This window comes from Lynx canadensis, chromosome C2 (genome assembly GCF_007474595.2).
Source record: "Lynx canadensis isolate LIC74 chromosome C2, mLynCan4.pri.v2, whole genome shotgun sequence".
NCBI classification, from domain to species: Eukaryota; Metazoa; Chordata; class Mammalia; order Carnivora; family Felidae; genus Lynx; species Lynx canadensis.
Genome location: NC_044311.2, coordinates 26352287 through 26372069, shown reverse-complemented (window position 1 = coordinate 26372069; position 19783 = coordinate 26352287). Strand labels below are relative to the sequence as shown.

At 43.1% G+C, this 19783-nt stretch overlaps 1 protein-coding gene across 1 annotated transcript in view; it reads right to left on the bottom strand.

Annotated features, from left to right (window-relative positions):
* Window positions 1–7357: 7357 nt before the first annotated feature.
* Window positions 7358–19783, bottom strand: part of LOC115522808 (collagen alpha-4(VI) chain-like) — a 132557-nt gene continuing 120131 nt past the window's right edge. The window contains 5 exon segments of the mRNA XM_032594575.1: window positions 7358–7716; window positions 9653–9864; window positions 10349–10445; window positions 12378–13061; window positions 14529–14619. Coding sequence (XP_032450466.1) covers window positions 7358–7716; window positions 9653–9864; window positions 10349–10445; window positions 12378–13061; window positions 14529–14619 — 1443 coding nt within the window.

Below are 19783 nucleotides of genomic sequence, written 5' to 3'. Positions count from 1 at the left end.
CTGAGAATGGGAAGAACAAGGGGAAAAATTGGAAAGAACAATGCCAACATCCAAGATTTAGTGGTAGGAGTAGGTAAGTACATGAAATAATGTTGGAAGTGTCTTATAAATTGAATAGTATCTAGAACAATAGATATTGTTTCCAATCCTTGGTCAGATTGTCTAACTCATGGCTTTTCTTTTTTCTTTTCTTTTCTTTTTTTTTTTTAACATTTTTTAAATTTACATTTTAGTTAACATATAGTGCAATATTGGTTTCAGAAGAATTCAGTGATTCATCACTTACATACAATATCCAGTGTTCATCACAACAGTTGCCCTCCTTAATACCCATCAGCCATCCAGCCCATCTTCCACCCACATCCCTCCATCAACCCTTAGTTTGCTCTCTATCATTAAGAGTCTCTTGTGGTTTATTGCCCTCTCTTCCCTGAAAGCTTTCCAAGTACGCTTTCTGCTTGGGTCAGAGGAGCTCTGAGGAAGAGTTGTACCACCATCTATTAATTCAAGGAGAACTACAGGCGGACCTTATAAGCGTTCCAAGGATGGTAACAGCCAACACCTGAACAACTCCTCCCAACATTCCTCTTATATTGAATCTTTGCCTTTGGGTTCTCAATTTCTAGACACTGGAAGGGCAGGGTGGGGATAAGAAGTGGAAAATAGATCACAGCTCAAATCACATACCATCCTCAGGATAGATATGCTCAACCCCTTTATGCCCAGGCAGCTGAGGTTACGCCTAAAAGAGAGAAACGCATACACACACCTGCACAACGAGCAGCTCTTTCAAACAAGATGGAACATTTCCATTTCATTCTAATCATGAAATACGTTAGCAAAATCAGGTACAAGGTAGTGTGTTAAGGAAGAGGAAAAAGATAGTATTCTAGGCATTTCTGGATTATACCAAATGATTACCTTTTGGAGAAAAGATTATAAGTGATATTTCTTTCTTTCATGTGCTTTTCTGTGTTTTACAAACTTGCTGCCATGAACACATAGTTATCATTTTGTGATCAGATAAAAATAATTGCCATAGAAATGGAATCAAAACGTTAATGTTTCTGTGATTATTTATATAAAACTGGTTCCTATCCCATCTCCTTTGTCACTGGGCTGAGAGGAGGAACAAATAGGATTCTGTTGAACCAGAAACTTGCCAGAGAGCAAACTCCCCTCTGGGTCCGTGGGGGCACCCACCAGCTGCTTGTGATCCTTTATAGACTGAATGTTTATGTCACCTCAAAATTCATACACTGAAGTCCCAATGTGACTGCATTTGGAGATACAGCCTTTAGGAGGTAATTAAGGTTAAATGAGGTCATAAGGGTAGAGTTCTGATTCTATGGAATTAGTGTCCTTGTCAGAAGAGACACGAGAGAACTCTCCCTCCCTTTCTCTCCTTCTCCCTCTCTCCCTGCCCCCATCCTCATTCCCTCACTCCCTCCCTTCCTCCCTCCTTCACTCTCTCCCCACAGAGGAAAGGCCATTTGAGGGCGGAGTGAGAGGGCAGCTTTCTCAAACCCAGGAGCCCTCTTCTTTTTTCAAATCGTCCACACTTTGGTCTTAGACTTCCAGTCTAGTTTGGACTTCCAGAACTATGAGAAGGAAGCCTCTGATGTTTAAGCCACCCAGTCTGTGGTATTCTGCTATGGCAGCCCAAACTGATTCGTACACGACCCTCCCAAGGCCCCACATCAGGCACCCTCATATCTAGCAACTCTAGAATTCCATGTAGTGCCCATTTCTGCCCTGAAGCTGGGCCCAAGTTAGAGGCCTGGGGGATAGAGCCATGAAGCCAGAGGAAGAGCTCCCAAAATCATAATTTCTTCACTATCTATATGGAAAAACTTCTCATCCAGGGTGAACCTAGACCCTTCATTTCATATTTGCATTGAAAACATCAGCTTTAATTGTTGAGTCACCAAGTTTCAAAGCACAAGAGTCGTAACAGATGACAAAGACTCAGTCCCACGGCAAACTCACTGCTTTCTCACCATCATCTGCTATGTCACAAAATATAACACAGGTTGCAGTGAGCAGGTATCACACACAGTTTCACACCAAGTGACTTAGTCAAAATACCTTTATTTTTACACTCAGTAGCATGGATTAAATATCACATTAAGAATTTCCAGACCCCCACTTTGACTAACACTTTCATGTTCTCTTAGTGACAAACGAGAATTCAAGTTGCAACTCACTTCCAAATTAGGTTTTATTCACTGCTTCCATCGAGTTTTCTTTTGCCACAGAGCCAAAAAAAAAATTTTTTTTTAAGTAATGTTGTAGGTAAAATTCAGGTTTCTTTTTCATTCAGTTCTAAGTCCTTGACATACTTGCAGGAACCTTTCGGTTAGTCTTTTAACCACTAGAATGCAGTCCTTCTCAAGTGACAAATCATCTGGCCCACGTCCTCGCTCGTAGGAAAAAATTCAGGGGTTAGGAATCCGACCAATGAGATTGTAGAGTGAGCTACATAATTTATGAGCCGTGTGGTACTGTCTCGGGAAAGGTAACCTCATTTCGTCAGCTCTGCAAACAGAAGCAGCTGCAAGGCCCTACAGGGGTGTTGGGACACACCGGGCCTCGCACTCTTCCTTGGTTTGGAACTGGTTCGCATTGCCCCCGCAGCTGCCATACCAGAACTGTTGGCAGGCCTGCTTCTCCTTGTCATAGTACCATCTCAGGGTGTAATTCTGGCACTCGCCTTCCATTGGATCGAGGGAACAAGGGCCTGCAGCAAAACGAATGCAGAGAGAGCTGAACTTCCTGCGTGAGCCTGACAGCAAAGGAACGATGGTTTGGAGACACAGACTGGGAATGAATCCTAATCTCACCCCCAGCTGGCTGTGTGAGCCTGAGCTTATCCTCTCTGAGCCTCAATTTCTTCAACCGTAAAAGCAATTAAAAAAAACCCACATCCCAATGTTTTTATAAGGTGGCACAGAACATACATGAAAAGTGCAATACAGTTGTAACTATCATTTTGCACAGTACCTGGCATATGGAATGCACGCCAGACAATGTAGAAATGAGTGAACGAATGAATGAATAAAGCTTTCTGATACCAAGAAACTCCTCAGTTGCTTATAATACTCATCTCCCTCTTTTTCTTTTTTTTTTTTTTTAACGTTTATTTATTTTGAGACAGAGAGAGACAGAGCATGAACGGGGGAGGGTCAGAGAGAGAGGAGTCACAGAATCCGAAACAGGCTCCAGGCTCTGAGCAGTCAGCACAGAGCCCGACGTGGGGCTCGAATTCACGGACCGCGAGATCATGACCCGAGCCGAAGTCGGCCGCTTAACCGACTGAGCCACCCAGGCGCCCCTCTCCCTCTTTTTCAAACCGTATCAATCCCTTGCCTAATCCCAAACCTCCAGCCATCTAATGGCCTAGCAAAAAGGCAGCTTATTTATTATATAGTATACCCTGACACTTGCCCAAGAAGTTAAAATATCTCTTCTAAGAAAAACATGATGTTTCTGGAGAATAAAATAGTATTGAGATCAACAAGTTACAACAGAGCAAGATTTGAGATGCCCTGAATTTTAAATCAGATGCTAATTTCCCCACGTATGTAACTTGTGCCTTCCAGAGAGAACCAATTTCCTTGGGTACACTTGAAGTCACAGAAAAATATTCCTGTCTGAGTTCGACCATACAGTATAGAATAAACCATGCTCCAGATGGCTTCCCCTGGGTCTTCCAAGCACCACCAAATAAAGAAGATAATGTCTTCAGAAAGCAAGGGGCTAAAATTCATTGTCTGTTCCTTGGAAGACACCTCCCATTGGCATAATCAGCACAGACTAGTTTTCTTGAAGGAGTGATCAGATGTGCTGGACCCAAGGGAAAGAAATATACTCTTAGTAGGGTAAAGATTTGATCATGGAAATTGTCCACGAGAAGCAAATGCTTCTCCAAAACTTGTTGGAGTCAACAGGAAAACACTCCAGGGGCGAACTTTTGGCTGTACTCTGTAGATTCAATAAACAGACTTGCGGCTCATCAATCAGCTGGTGCCCTCTAATTTAACAAGCCAAGGACTTGTTTAAACCAATCATTCATAAAGCAAAAATAAACTACTGGGACTTCATCAAAATAAAAAACTTCTTCACAGTGAAAGAAACAATCAACAAAATAAAAGGCAACCTATGGAATGGGAGAAGATACTTGCAAATGACATATCTGACAAAGCGTTAATATCCAAACTATGCAAAGAACTTTTAAACTCAATACCCAAAAGACAATCCAAGTCAAAAACTGGGCAAAAGACATGAACAGACATTTTTCTAAAGAAGACATACAGATGAAAAACACATGAAAAGATGCTCAACACCACTCATCATCAGGGAAATGCAAATCAAAACTACAATGAGAGGGAAGCCTGGGTGGCTTACTCAGTTAAGCATCTGGCTCTTAATTTCAGCTCAAGTCATGATCGCACAGTTCATGAGATCAAACCCCACGTTGGGCTCCATGTTGACAGCACAGAGCCTGCCTGTGACTCTCTCTCTCCCTCTCTCTCTGGCCCTCCCCCATTCAGCATACAGGTGTGCTCTCTCAAAATAAATAAAATAAACTTTAAAAAAACTACAACGAGGGACAACTGGGTGGCTCATTCAGTTAAGTATCCGACTCTTGATTTCAGCTCAGGTCGTGATCTCACAGCTGGCCAAGTTCAAACCCCACAGTGCAGAGCCTGCTTGGGATTCTCTCTCTTTCCTCTCTCTCTGCCCCTCCCCCCCCCCTCAAAATAAATAAATAAACAAACAAACAAGCAAACAAACTTTAAAAAACTACAATGTGATATCACCTCACACCTGTCAGAATGGCTAAAATCAACAACACAGGAAGCAACAGATATTGGCTTTTCTGCCAATATCTGCCAATTTCTACTGAGAAACGGGAACCCTGTTGTACTGTTGGTGGGCTTGCAAACTGGTGCAGCCACTCTGAAAAACAGTACAGAGGTTCCTCAAAAGTTAAAAATAGAACTACCCTACGATCCAGTAACTGAACTACTATTTACCCAAAGGCTACAAAATACAGATTTGAAGGGGTACATGTATCCTAATGTTTACAGCAGCATTATCAACAGTAGCCCAATTATGGAAAACCCAAATGTTCATTGACTGATGAATGGATAAAGATGTGGGGGTGTGTGTGTGTGTATGTGTGTGTGTGTGTGTATACACACACACATATATATACACATATATATATACACATATATATATACACACATATATACACACACATATATACACACACATATATACACACACATATATACACAAAATATATGTGTATATATGTATAGTGTGTATATATATAGAGAGAGTGTATATACACAATATACATATATATAATGGAATATAATTCATATATATATAATGGAATATAATTCAGCTATCAAAAAGAATGAAATCTTGCCATTTGCAATGACATGGATGGAGTTAGAGAGTATGATGCCAAGTGAAATAAGTCAGAGAAAGACATACCATATGATTTCACTCCTATGGAATTTAACAAACAAACATAAAAAGGAAGAAAAAGAGAGGAAAACCAAGAAACAGATTTTTAACTACAGAGAACACACTGAGGGTTGCTGGAGGGGAGGTGGGTGAGGGGATGGGTTAAATGGGTGATGGGTATTAAGGACACTTGTGATGAATACCGGGTATTCTACCTTAGTGTTGAATCACTAAATTCTACACCTGAAACTAATATTACACTGTATGTTAATTGGAATTTAAATAAAAACTTGGAAGAAAAAAAATAAACAGATAATTCACTTCTCTTAGTGACACTGTGGCTTTTGCCTTTAAAACCCTACCCTTGCCTTTAGTCTGGGAGACAAACAGACGCTGCTTCTTCTAGATTATACTTCTAGAGCAGTACCATCCAGAACTTCCTGCAATGAGGGAAACGTTCTATCTTTGCACATAAATACCCAATGTCTACTGAGTATTTGAAGTGTAGCTATTGCAAGTAAGAAAGTGATTTTTTGGTTTTATTTAATTTCAAATTATTTAAATTTTTTTTTAATGTTAATTTATTTTTGAGACAGAGGCAGAGCGCTAGCAGGGGAGGGGCAGAGAAAGAGAGAGACACAGAATCTGAAGCAGGCTCCAGGCTCTGAGCTGTCAGCACAGAGCCCAACATGGGGCTCGAACTCACGAGCCTTTGAGCTGTGAGATCACGACCTGAGCTGAAGTTGGCTGCTTAACCAACTGAGCCACCCAGGCGCCCCCAAATTATTTAAATTTAAATAGCCAATTTGGCTAGTGGTTGTTCAGTGCACCTAGAAGTGAGTAAATCTTTGATGCTTTATCTCTGAGGTATTCTTTGTAACCTAACACTCAGAGTCTTCAGTTTTATTCTATCAGTAGGATATGGCATGGGGGGCAATGAGTGTTACCCAAGCAATTAGTGCTAGCCCCCCAATTTTACATTTACATTATTTTCACCATGAGTATTAACTTTTGTCTTATTAGAAAGATCCAACAACAGCATTACTCAAACAGGTCCATAAAATCCAAGAATGAAGGGGAAAAAAGGGGGAGAGAAAGAAGTTTGTTGGACAGGTATGGGTCTGTCTCCTAGTATATATGTCTTATCATGCAGTCCTATCTGCAGGGGAAAAAAAACGCACACACAAAAATAGACCTGTGTGCTTTGGAGAATACACTGAAATTGAAAATATACCAAGAGCAGCCTTGTTCTGTGAAAAGAGAGGATACTCATTTACAAGTAGGTGCAATAAATGGTTGCCGGTGTTGTGGCAGAATTTAACTGAAGATGCAGGGACACAAAGGAGGCTATGAAAATTTAATATCTCCCTGGGCCAGAATAGACTCTAAGTAGAGGTGAAACTTGAACTGCGTAGTCAAAGGTGAGTAGAGTATAGGTGGACACTGTAGAGTAGAGTATAGGTGGACACTGTAGAGAAGGGCAGGTGAGAGTGAGCACCTCCATGGTGGCTTGGGATAAATAACAGGGCATCAGGGGCAAATAGTGCAAAAGGCATCTGCAGGGGAGTGGCAGCCAATGAGGCCCCGGACGACCACAGCAGGGGTGTGATCACAGAGGCATGTGTCCCTTACCCCGGCATGGAAACATTGTTTACTAAACAATGGGGAAATACAGAAGAAGAGAAACGGCATGGCCACATGTGCAGGAACATCAGAAAATGAACTTGGTGCTCAAACTGCAAGTGGAAGCAAGCCAAATTGGAAGAAATGAGACCAGATGGAGAACTCCACAGTTACACTTGAAGTGAAAGCCAAGCTGTGGGGAGGAAGATGCAGGAAAGAGAGATGGACCTCGGAGATGCCAAGGAGGAAGTCACACCAAGATCTGGTCACCAGCTGGAGGTGGGAGGCGAGGAGAGAATGAGAAGCGTGATGTTTGGGTTTTGACTTTCCATTCCTGGGCTGATGGTGGTGCATTCCAGTAAAGGAACAGAGGAGGAGAAGGTATGAATGGGAAAGACAAATCCAGCTCATTTAACTGAATTTGTTTGAGATGACTGAGGGCATGTGCCGTGGTGCAATGTGGAGGGTAGGTGAATACACTGGTCTGCAGCTCAAGAGAGTGAAGGTAGAAGATACGGATTTGGAGCACACAGGGGAGAGCCGAAGTCATGGCAGGAAAGCTCGCCCCAGGGCATGTGCCCAGAGTGCTCAGGGGGCTGACCGCAGCCTCTGGGGGAGAGTATTGCAGGTTCACCATGAAATTAACTAAGCCTAAGCTTCTGGGCCCTTCACCTGCATAATCCTCTTCTAAAGAAATACTCTTTGTACTGAATTGTTATAATTTTGTCTTCTTAAAGAGAGGCTTAAATGTAGGTGTTGTGTAAACATCAGGTTCCATAAAACCTAGACCCCTGCTGTGAGGATGGACCCGGGGGGAGGAGCCCACAGGATAGACCAGTCAGGAGTGGAACACCAAGATAAGAATGCTATATCTGAAGCTAAGAGAGGATGAGGTTTGAAGAGGAGGCTAGTGGTTAACAGTCCCCAAGGAACCCAAGTCAGTGGGGCTTGAAAGAGCCCTTTGGTCTTTCTCGACTGTTTGGAACATGCTTGAAGACAAGGGCTTGCTCTCTTCTCTGAGTGGACGGCTGGAGGAGAAGGTGTGCGGCCAGGCATATGGGATGTCACAGGAAGTTGTACCTGGCCACCTTTATTTCTTTTCAAAGCAAAAAAAAAATCATAAAAATAAAATAAGGGCATCTGCTAGAGGAAGGGACGTGGCGGAAGGAGCTTGGGGAGGTGGTGAAGGTTTAGGGTGCCCTTGGAATGCATCAGGAGAGGAACTGACCAGAGCCACGTTACAGAGGGGTGGGAAATTTGGGGGGACTTCCGGCCTCAGTATTTGGCTGCGAACGGGATCGGATTCGATAACCAGTAAGCTCTCCTCCATCTCTTTCACTTTGAACGTGAGGGATACAGAGCCTTAGAGCAGTTGTCACACTTGTTTGCTCAGTGGACTCGCTGGGTAAGTTCCACACCCAGAGCCCATGACTGCATTGGTCTGGGCTGAGGTCTAGGCATTGACAGTGTTTGGATTCCAAAGTGGTTCTGGTGTACAGCCAAGACTTAAAATCATTGCTTTAGTAAGATTACCTGAGGATATTATATACTGAAAATATAATAACTGACAAGGTAAGTTCTTCTATGCTTAATGTTCAGCCTAAGGAGGTGAAACGTTGCTGTCTATGCCAGGAGTCCCAATTCCTAGATCTGTCTGGTTTTGTTATTTCCCTTTGGACATGTGTTTGCGTTAGAATCCAAGAGGTAGGACATACCATTGATATCTTAATAGCTAACTTGTATCCCTCTCTGGGGCAAACACATGCATTATCAAGTTTCACTCTTCAAATAATCCTATGAAGTAAAGATTCACATAATCCCCATTTTACAGGTCAGAAAACTGAGCCACAGAAGGATGAAATAATTTTCCCATGGCCACCTAGCTAGTAGCCCCAGATGGTAAGCCATCTGGGCACATTCAAAACTTCTAGACCATTATCTTTCATTTAACCTAAGTAGGGCTGACCCCACCACTCACTAGAAACCTCTTTCAGCTATCTTGTCCCTGCCTTTTCAAAACTTCAGAGTCCCACCCCACCCCATATCTCTTTCCAATGTGTTCATTGTTTTGCTTACCTTGCTGATTCTGTGGAATCATGGCATTTGCATTACTATCTGCTGTACTCAAAACTGATGCTATTTTTCTATTGTTTTAGATGGATCCAAAATGTTCCTTAAACTTGGTCAGTTTATATGTAGCCACTCATAGAGGAAGGAACCTTCTACTTTCCTTCAAGGTCAGGAGGATGTTCACCACTTCTGCAATAGATCATTGCTTCTGGCAATGAAGTCAACACTTCATAGGGTCTGTCTCATAATACTCCCTGAAAAAACTGCTGTTCAGCTCCACCTTTACAGTCAGAGGAAAGTTAGCCTTCATATGTTTTCTTCAATTAATTTCTTTGGTTGCGTACATGAATTTGCACATTTGAAAGGAAAAAGTGTATTAAAAGCCAAAATTTGCATGTGAACACAGTGCACAGGAATTAAAAATAAAAACAACCGAAGGAACAAGGAGTAGTTTGGTTGTTACCATAGGCAGTACCTGAATTTCTTTTTATCCCGGTTCGTTTCTGTTTTGCAGGCATTTCTTGTTCATTTCCTTCAGCATCATATACATTCTTATAATTTTCTAGTGCTTCTTGCTGAGTTATAGATTTCACTGTGGCTTTTCTATTCTCTCGGAAAAAGTCTGTCATTTCAAGTGCTTCCAAATCGTCAGCAAAGCCAGATATGCCAACCTGGCCCTTGGGCAACCTGCACAGAGACAATCCATCTCAAACTGCAAAACTGAACCTCAGGAACTGGAAGGTTCAGTTCCCAGTTGACACTGGCAGGCTCAATAAACTGTAGGTTTTGAGCATTTCCTGATGACTTCGGTATCCAATTAGCTATGTTCTCAGGTTTGGACAAATATCAAAATAATATGTTTAGCATTATTAATTTTGCCTCTGAGACATGGTATGAGGGGCTGGCAGGGTGTAGTAGAATGAGACTGTGTTATTTTTTGCTTTTATATACTGATGGGCCCTTTAAATTTTTTATATTGTCCCTATATTACTCTTAACATTAAAAAATAAGAAAACCCAAACCATTTCGGAGTTGTCAAACACAGGAGCATCCTTGCCCCTGTGGTTTGGGTCAGGTCAAGGACTGGCATTGCCTGTGACCTTTCTTTAGGGACAGAGTCTCCTGCAAGGGACAGAGATGTGACACAACCTCAGCTCTGCCTTCAGCCTACCTCCTGGGAGACCTAAATGACTGCAGCAGAGTGTCCCCTCGGTTCGGGCCCCCGCATTTTCTAATGAGCTCTGGAGATGGGTACTGGTTTGCTCCACCTACAAAGAAAATAAAAAATTAAGTCAAGTCAAATCAAGCATAAAATAACATAAAACTTAAAAATAACATAAGCATTGGGGCGCCTGGGTGGCTTGTTCGACTTCAGCTCAGGTCATGATCTCACAGCTCGTGAGTTCAAGCCCCGCGTCTGGCTCTGTGCTGACAGCTCGGAGCCTGGAGCCAGCTTCGGATTCTGTGTCTCCCTCTCTCTCTGTCCCTAACCCACTCGCATTCTGTCTCAGCCTCTCTCAAAAATAAATAAACACTTAAAAAATTTTTTTTTAAAAATAACAGAAGCATATAGTAAAATAAAGCATAAAAACAAAATGTTGTCCATTAAGACATAAAATTTTAAAGACAAAATAAAATCAAATATGCACTAAAACAAAATAAAAAGCATCAAAATAAAAATAAAATCTAACAAAACAAAATCCCAAAAGTCCCTGACACAAAATGAAAAAACTATATACATAAAATAAATTCAAATAAAGCATAAAATAAATACTAAAATACAAGCAAAGAAAAACAAAAAAAAACATAAAATTCATTCTATCCCATAAATAATATAAAATAAAATCGAACATAAAAGAATATACCAAAACATAAAATTAAACCTAACAAAATAAAACATACAAAAACAAAATGAAATTGGAACAGACTAGAAAAGTGATTCCCTCCGCCTGCTTCTCCCTCAGAGTCACTAAGCCACCAGCCGTCTATTATAATTCTCTCCTGTACCTCCTACGAAGATAAGGAATCTGAAATTCAGAGTGTTTCGATGACTTTCTAGGGTCACACAGCTCACTTGTGGTAAAGCCAGGACTAGCACCAATTCACTGATCTTTGTACTTCTAGAATCCAAGAGGCACAAATGCTGTCAGTACTTCTAACATGTCCATTAGCTTCCCTTTATTCCTTCAGTGATGAAGGGGCAGGCATCCCTCAAGGCCCCAATGGGATGTCATACCCCCTTATAAATGCGGAAGCGAATGTCGCCCTGTAAGGAGAGCAAGAAGGCCCGATGTGTCACAAGAAGGCACCCTGCACATGAGTTGTCTTAGATTGCACGTTGGTAGACAAAGCCCAACAGAAGCTCCTGGAAAGGTGATCGTGATAATACCCACACCCAACCCTAACGCTCTGCATTATCGTGCTAGGGACACAGGAACCGGCTGTCTATGAATTTGGTTCAACTAGTTCTGACTGGAGGTAGGGATACTAGGACAGGAGGCGGGGAAGAATCTGGGCCAGGACCCACTGGCACAGTGCCCCTTCATCTTCCCTGCTGGCTTCATCCACCCAGCCTGAGGTGGGAGACCCGGGACATCCGTCCTGTGTCCCCAGTTCCTGGAAAGTCTCTGGAGACCTCTGAAAATAAATGTCCTTTGCTCTTATTATCCAAGGTGTGGTCCATGGACCGGCATCACTAGCATCGCTCTGAGCTTATTAAAAATGCAGAATGTCAGGCCTCAACCGAGACCGACTGAGTCAGAATCTACATTTTAACATGATCCCTGGGAGACAGATGTGCACGTTAAAATTCAAGAAGCACTGTTATATGCCACTGGATTCCAGACTCTATTCCTGGATACAGAATAACAATAACTATGCCTTAAATTTGTACAACACTGGGCTTTCAAAGCCCCTCCACACCCATATTTGAATGTAGGCTTCACAAATAAGGAAGAGACTGTGATCCTCATTTGGGTAAATGAGAAAATCAAAAGGTTAAGCAGAAACCTGAGGCCTCTCGGCCACCAAGTGAGCCACCAAGCCAGCACCAGGCTTGGCACGGTGTCAGGGCAATGATAGCTCAGGGTTTTGAGGCACGCCTCAGCAAGGTGAAGGGTGCAATGGGTGCCTGCTCTCCCAGATGCCAGGCTCTGGTAAGTTCCTCTCCCCACCCCACCCAGAGCGTCCCCAGTGCTTACTTTTTAGGAGGTTCAGGAAGGCCCGGGTGAACCCCTGGGCATAGGCTACTTCTGGGCCTGAGACGCCCTCCAGGCGCAGCAAGTGCTGCTCAGAGGGGAGGCTGGCCACGTCAGTCAGCTCCGCCAGCTCGTGGGCCCCTACACCGGGGCCCAAGGCCAGCACAAACACAGTGATGCCCTTGCACTTGGCCTCCAGGGACAGAGTCCTTAGCTTCTCCCGGTCCCAGGCGCTGGTCTCGCTGGCCACGATGGGGAAGAGGACCTGCACCCGCCTGGGCAGAGGGGCTGCCAGGAGCACCTTCTCCAGAGTCCATTCCAGGGCGTGGCCCAGGGCGGGAGCTCCCCGTAGAGGGCCACCGGCGGCCTCGCGGAGGTGCCTCTGCATCTGCAGCCGGTGGCCGTAGGAGGTGAGGTGGAAGCCCTCCAGCACAGGGGGTTGCCCCGCACCTGGCCAGAAGCCTGGAGTTGTGTGCATCACCAGGGCCACGCGCGACCCATGGGGGGACGTGCTCGGCTGTGCGGCCACCTCCAGATCGCCGAGCATGGCGTCCACTAGACTCAGGGCGGCACGGTACACGTCAGCCCCAACGCCATAGGAGCTGTCCACCACGAATACCACGTCCATGTCTACTGCCAGGGGTCCCGGCACGCTCGCCGTGCACTCTGGGGCTGGTCTGCACTTGTCTGGGGAGGAAGCGCCAAGAGAGGCTCGGGTTACCAGGCATCCCTTTCTTTTCCATGCAAACACATTTCCAGCCTCTTGGTAAGAATAGTTGCTGCTGAGCTCTACCAGCATTGTGTTAACAAGGCAAGCTGATGGGCGCTGTAAGTAAACGTGCCCATTTTTCAGAAGAAAGGATTCAGAAGATCTGATCCCACACTTAGAAGTTTTGTAACCACTAGGCCACAGCATTCTAATCTCTAGGTTCACAGACACCTGCCTGGTTCAGTCCTGGCTCTCTTACTTGGATGAATTATCCAGCCTTCTTCCTGCCTGTTTTCCTTATTTGTCAGATGGAGATAACGATAATAATAACAGTACCTACCTTATGAGGTTGTTTGTGAAGTTTAAATTAAAAAAAAAAAATGAGTTAATAGATGTAAGTGCTCAGAACAATGCCTGGTGTATGTAAGAGTTCAAGCTCAATAAATACCAGCTAGGTTTAAGCTTCTACAGGAGAAAGAACTGAGGCCCCCAGAGGCCATGTGTCAAACGATTTGATGGGTGTGAAAGCAGCTCATCAACTGTAACATATTCTACAAATGGCGGTTACTGTATTTGACTCGACCGAGTTCTCAGAGCCAAATGTCCCATGGCAGTGTTTGGTGTAAGTGTGGATCAAGTAGAGGGAAAAATTAAATCTCCTTTCAATTTCACCTCACTCTGGCCCCAGATACTATGGGTGTGGATGAGAGCCCTTCACACTTGGGCATGCATGGGCTTTAGTACAAATTTCTCTCTGGCACAGATTAACATGGGGTGCAGGTACAGTGATGAAACCTGGAGACCCAGAGACACTGGATGGCTTGCCAATATCCCACCAGTGGTCAATGGAAGTTCCAGACTTAGAGCCCAGGACTCTTTTAATTTAATTTAATTTAAGTATTTTTTAGAGAGGGAGGAGGGGCAGAGGACAAGGGGGAGAGAAAACCCTAAGCGGGGCTCCATCTCACGACCATGAGATCATGACCTGAGCCAAAATCAAGAGTCAGAAGCTGAACCAACTCAGTCACCCGTGTTCTCCTAGAACCCCGGACCCTTGTGTCTAGCTTCAGAGGTCTGCCTTATACACTAAGGGGTCACTAAGTAAGGAACACAAGCCCAGCCATCTACAGGAGCCTGCCAGCACAGGTAAGAGCAGATCAGGGATAAGACAATAGGGATGAAAGGGACTATGGGGCATTCACAGATGCCTGCCCCATCAACAGAGGTCAGGCACAAGTCGGTTTGGGCTGACTGTGGCCACAAGGGAATGCGGTGTGTGTGTGTGATTCTCAAGATGATTCCTAAGAAAAAGTGATTCCCAGATTCTAAGACTCTGCACATATCAAGCAAATACACATCTGCAGAGCAGACCTGGCCTGTGGCCACCAGTTAATTCATCCCATTCTAAAAACATCAGTCCTATCAGAAATACTATCTGGGCTTACCATAACACAGAGTGCAGCGGGCCATGTGCTCCACATCCTGTGGACTCTCGGTCTCCCACACGAACACGTGAAATCTGTTGGATCCATCCACCTAATCCAAACGCATACACAAGGTTATCATTAACTGAGTTAAATTTCCAGCCATGCTGTTCATGCTTTTCCCAATTCCGATGAGAAGGACATTAATATGATATTTTTAGAGAACATGTATAGTTATATACATAATTAGAATTTGGTATTATCTGTTACAGTCATTTATTGCCATTTAGTTCTCCAGTTCTAAACTGGATATGAGACTATCATTGCTGTGGGTACGTGCAGGTCTTCAGACTCCCAATGTGTGTAAAACTCAGTCAATGTCATGTCGTGTTGGAATGAAGATCAGGGAGTTGAAGTTTTGGTCATTTATAAATTCCATACATCTGGAGCTGCCCACAGTATGCAAGATGCAGTGTGGTGGGAGTTACAAACACGAACAGGCAGACTCTTCATGGTGGTGGTGGCCATATAGGTAATACAGCATTAAAATACAAAGAGGTAGATACCATAAGGGAGGCCTTTCTAGCATGTTCCTGGTGTTTAGGGCTGGTACACGCCCAAGCCAGAAGCCAAGAGTGAGGAGCACTCAGGGAAGGCTTTGGGGGAAGGCAAATATGTTTATCTCTTTCCTTCAACCTTTCCAATTATGACTAATTTAATAACTGACATCAAAGCTTAAAAGCAAACTATTAATAAATCAAAATAGTGATAATGATAATAATAATAATAATAAATCATCCAGCAAAGTCCATGTGACAACTGGTTATCAACAAACCATTCCCTCTTCTTCTTAAGGCCACAACTAGACTACATTTCCCACCCTACCTTGTAGCTATTTAAAAAAAAAATTTTTTAATTAAAAAAATTTTTTGAATTTAAATTGAAGTTAGTTAACATATAGTATAATAATGATTTCAGGAATAGAATTTAGTGATTAATCACTTACATATAACACCCAGTGCTCATCCCAACAAGCACCCTCCTTACTGCCCATCACCCGTTTAGCCCATTCCCTACCCATCTCTCCTCCAGCAACCCTGTTTATTCTCTGTATTGAAGAGTTTCTTATGGTTTGTCTCCCTCTCTGTTTTTATCTTATTTTTGCTTCCCTTCCCCTGTGATCATCTGTTTTGTTTCTTAAATTCTATATATGAGTGAAATCATATCATATTTGTCTTTCTCTGACTTATTTTGCTTAGTTAGCATAATACTCTCTAGTTCTATGCACATTGCTGCAAATGGCAAGATTTCATTCTTTTTGATCGCAGAATAATATTCCATTCTGTGTGTGTGTGTGTGTGTGTGTGTGTGTGTGTGTGTGTGTACACACACCACATCTTCTTTACCCATTCATCAGTCAATGGACATTTGGGCTTTTTTTTCTATGATTCAGATGTTATTCCTTTTTAATGAGTCACTGAGTTCTCTAAATCTTATGTCATGATTTTTTTCCCTTTCTTTCCCTCTTTTTTTCCTGCTTCATCATTCTCCATAATCTTATCTTCCATATGCTGATTTGCACTCTGCTTTGTCCATCCCTGCCGTCAGGGCATCTATTCAAGGTTGCATCTCAGTTATAGCCTTTTTAATTTTGGCCTGACTAGAATTTATTTCTTTTATCTTTGCAGAAAGGGATTCTCTGGTGTCTTCTATGCTGTTTTCAACCCCAGCTAGTATTCTTATAATCTTGGATTTAAATTCTAGTTCAGAAATTCTACTTATATCTGTGTTGATTAAATCTCTGGCCATCATTTCTTCCTGTTCTTTCTTTTGGGGTGAATGCCTTCATCTTGTCATTTTGGAGGAAGAAAAAATTAACCAAAAAACTTAAATTAAAAAATCAGAAACAAAACAAAAATATCAATTAAGAAAGCTAGATCCTAGGTATGTTTCAGCCTGCTGGTTGAAAGAAGCTTGATAGAGAAAAAAGGGAAAGGAAAGAGAAAGAAAAATAAAGGAAATTTTTAAAAATTAAAAAAATATATATGTAGTAAAATAAAGAAAATAAAATAGAATAATTTTTTTTAAATTGAAAATAAAATAAATCAAACAAAAAATAATTTGTTCTTTCTGTATCCAAGAAAGAGAAAGAAAACAATTTAAGCAAAAACAGAAGGAAAGAAACTGAATAAACAAACCAGTAAACAGAATGAAATTCAAATGTAGTTACATCCAGTTTCGCGTAGAACTGAAACTATGAACCACTCTATAACCCATACACTAAGCAGGTGGAGGGATTTGTGCTGGTCTTCTGGGGGATGTGCCTGGGGCGCTCAGTTGGGTGGGGCTTGGTGTAATGTCTCCATTCTCCACTAGGAGGCACTGCTTAGCTTACTGAGGTCGGTTCGTGTGCATGCACACATGGGCGTACAGTAGATGTGAAAATGGCTTCACCCAGCTCCCTAGCCTCTGGTGTCGGGACTTCACACTCCCATGGACCTGCTGTCAAGCATCCCTCCCCTATCTCAGATGGGGTTATGTTTCAAAACCCCACACTTCAGAAACCCCTGAAGCTTGGACCCACACCAACTCTCTGGGGGAGGGTCTCAATGGCCGAGTGCCACCTTGCCCCAGAAAGTGCTCATGCAATTGCACAGTGGCAGAGATTCAGAGATTATGGCAAATCATAACACACAGCCAGTGCCAGGTTTCATTGTACTCTGGCATCTTTGACCCAATACCAGCAAACGTGGCTGCTCTCTGGGGTCCATTAGGACCTTTGCCTGTGAGGAGGCTGTATGGTCTCTACCAAATGCACTCCAACCAGGAGAACCACTTCTCCTCTTGTGGCACCCGGGCCCCTCAGACCCCACTGCCTGCTCCTGGGGATTTGCCCTGCTTCCTCAACCAAACACTACCAGGCACTGAGCTTCAAACCTTCAGGCGCTGCTCTTCACTGTTTATATACTGGTGCTATGGAAACTCTCTCTTTCTCTCCATCAATGGTTTTGGGGAACAGATTTCTTGTTTAGTCACCTGCAAGTGTTTTCATTCTTTCTCTCTCTCCAGTTACTTTTGGGGGGAGTGTTTTTCTTGCACGATCCCAACGTGCCACACTCTCCCCCTTTCTCTTTCCCTCTCTGTCCTCTCTGTCTACAAAAACAGCTCCCTACCCTCTGTGGCTTTTCTCTCCCAATTCACCTCTCCACACCATGTACCTGCCAAGTTCTATGGCTCAAGTTATGCAGATTGTCGTGTTAATCCTCAGATCAATTTCATAGGTGTTCAAAATGGCTTGGTGATTATCTAACTGCATTTCAGGGATGAGAAAAGCTCAGGGTCTTCAAGCTGCTCTGCCATCTTAACTCCTCCCCACCTTTCCTCGTAATTAATTGGACCACGACTAGGGTCTAGCCAATGTCTAGCAAGCAGATGGATGCCATTTCTAGTGCATGCACATCTGCCAGTCAAATGTAGATGGTCCAGAAAAAGGTTCTGAGGACCTTGGGTATGGTGGGGACATTCACAGGAGCCCAGGTGCTGAAATGGGTCCATAGCACAAAACGCTCCTGTCCTCCAATGCACATCAAAGGAATTGCATTATGCCAAAGGATGGCATAAATATTACTTTACTATGATAAGCCACTGAGACTTGGGCATGAATGGTTCCACAATTAATCTTCTCTGACAGATGCAGATTATTTCTGGGACTTCTAACTCGTGATAAAATTAGGAATACTTTCAGATTATTTCTCTCCAGATGTGAGGTGGTTGTTAGGTTAATCATATCCATCCCATTGTCTGCTCTCTGCCAAACCATGAAGGACAGTGGCCCACTGAGGAGAATCTCCTCCTCCTTCATCCCTGTGGCCAGGACCAAGCAGGCTCTGGACCCTCCTCTGGAATCAAGGGCCTAAGGTCTAGGGCTAACATCATGTTACTTTGGAAAATAATTTTCTGTAACATGTACTCCTTATAGAGCTCTTCACTCTTTTTGTTTGGGACTGCAACATATCCCAAACTTTATCTCTCAGAGTGAGCTTACTTGAAAGAAAATCCCATGTGGAGAAAGAAATATAAAGAGTTGGACTTTTGTTCGTGCTAATGTAACACAAAAAAAACCATGGAAACTTTACTAAGACTCTTGAGAAGAAAGGCAAAATGCATCTTCTCTTCTTCCTCACATGGTTATACCTTTTGCTGAATTAGAAATTCACATTAACCAAGATCAATTAAACAGCTACTACATAAAAGCCTTAACAAGCCATGTGGCGATACAAAACTGACATAATCACACCTTCAAAGAGCTTAAAACCTAACAAGAAGGAGAGAAAAACAATTTTCAAGAAAGAGATCTATTGATATGTTTTAGGAATGTTCATTTCAAGAGCAAGGGATAGAGGGAGCCTGATGCAGATAGTGACATCTAGCACTTTGGGGAGAATGAGTAGGATACTTACTTAGCAAAGAAGCAGGCGAAAGTATTACAGTGTGGAGGAACACCATGTATGAAGGCCCAGAGTAGACAGTGGTTGCCTATAGAATTCTCCCCAGTGTTCCCACTCCCCAGAGATTAGAGAACACCCACCTCCAATGTGCAGCTACACAGCACATGTGAAACCCTGGAACCCCCTCCCCTGACAGATGGAGGAAGCTGACATGAAGGAAAAGTGCAGCGTTGCCAAAATTCAACATTCTGATTTACTCCAAATGGTCATCAGATCTGAATACTGACCAAACCAAATAAATCATCAGGAATTAAAGAGAAGAGCGTAGGCACAGATATGACACATTGATGGCTTTACTGGAATCCACAAGAGACAATGTGAAATGCTTCTGAAAGCAGGACCCATAGCAGTGTTCCAGAAGCTGTGAGAGGTCCAAAATCATCCTAGGAGTATCAATTTTATGCAGAGTTGTGGGGAAATGCTAAGTTAGTGTATATTATTTTTAAACCACAGGAAACCTCGGTGAAGTGTATTACAAAATGCAGGATTTGTGTGGAATTTTAAGATACTATGAAAAACTTCAAAGAAATTCAAACATCTCCCCAAGTTTGACCCATGGGAAGGGTCCTCTGCCATAGTTGGCTGTGTGACCTTGGATAAGCCTCTGGCCTCTGATTCCTCAGCAACAGAGTTTAGGATCTGAATGGATGCCATGGGATTTCTTTCTGTTTCAATACAGCCTGGTCTTCAGTTACTGTCTTCTGTATTTGCCTCATGTTCAGGACACTGTGTTACCTTTTCAACTCTGAGCAACTCAGAAGATATAAC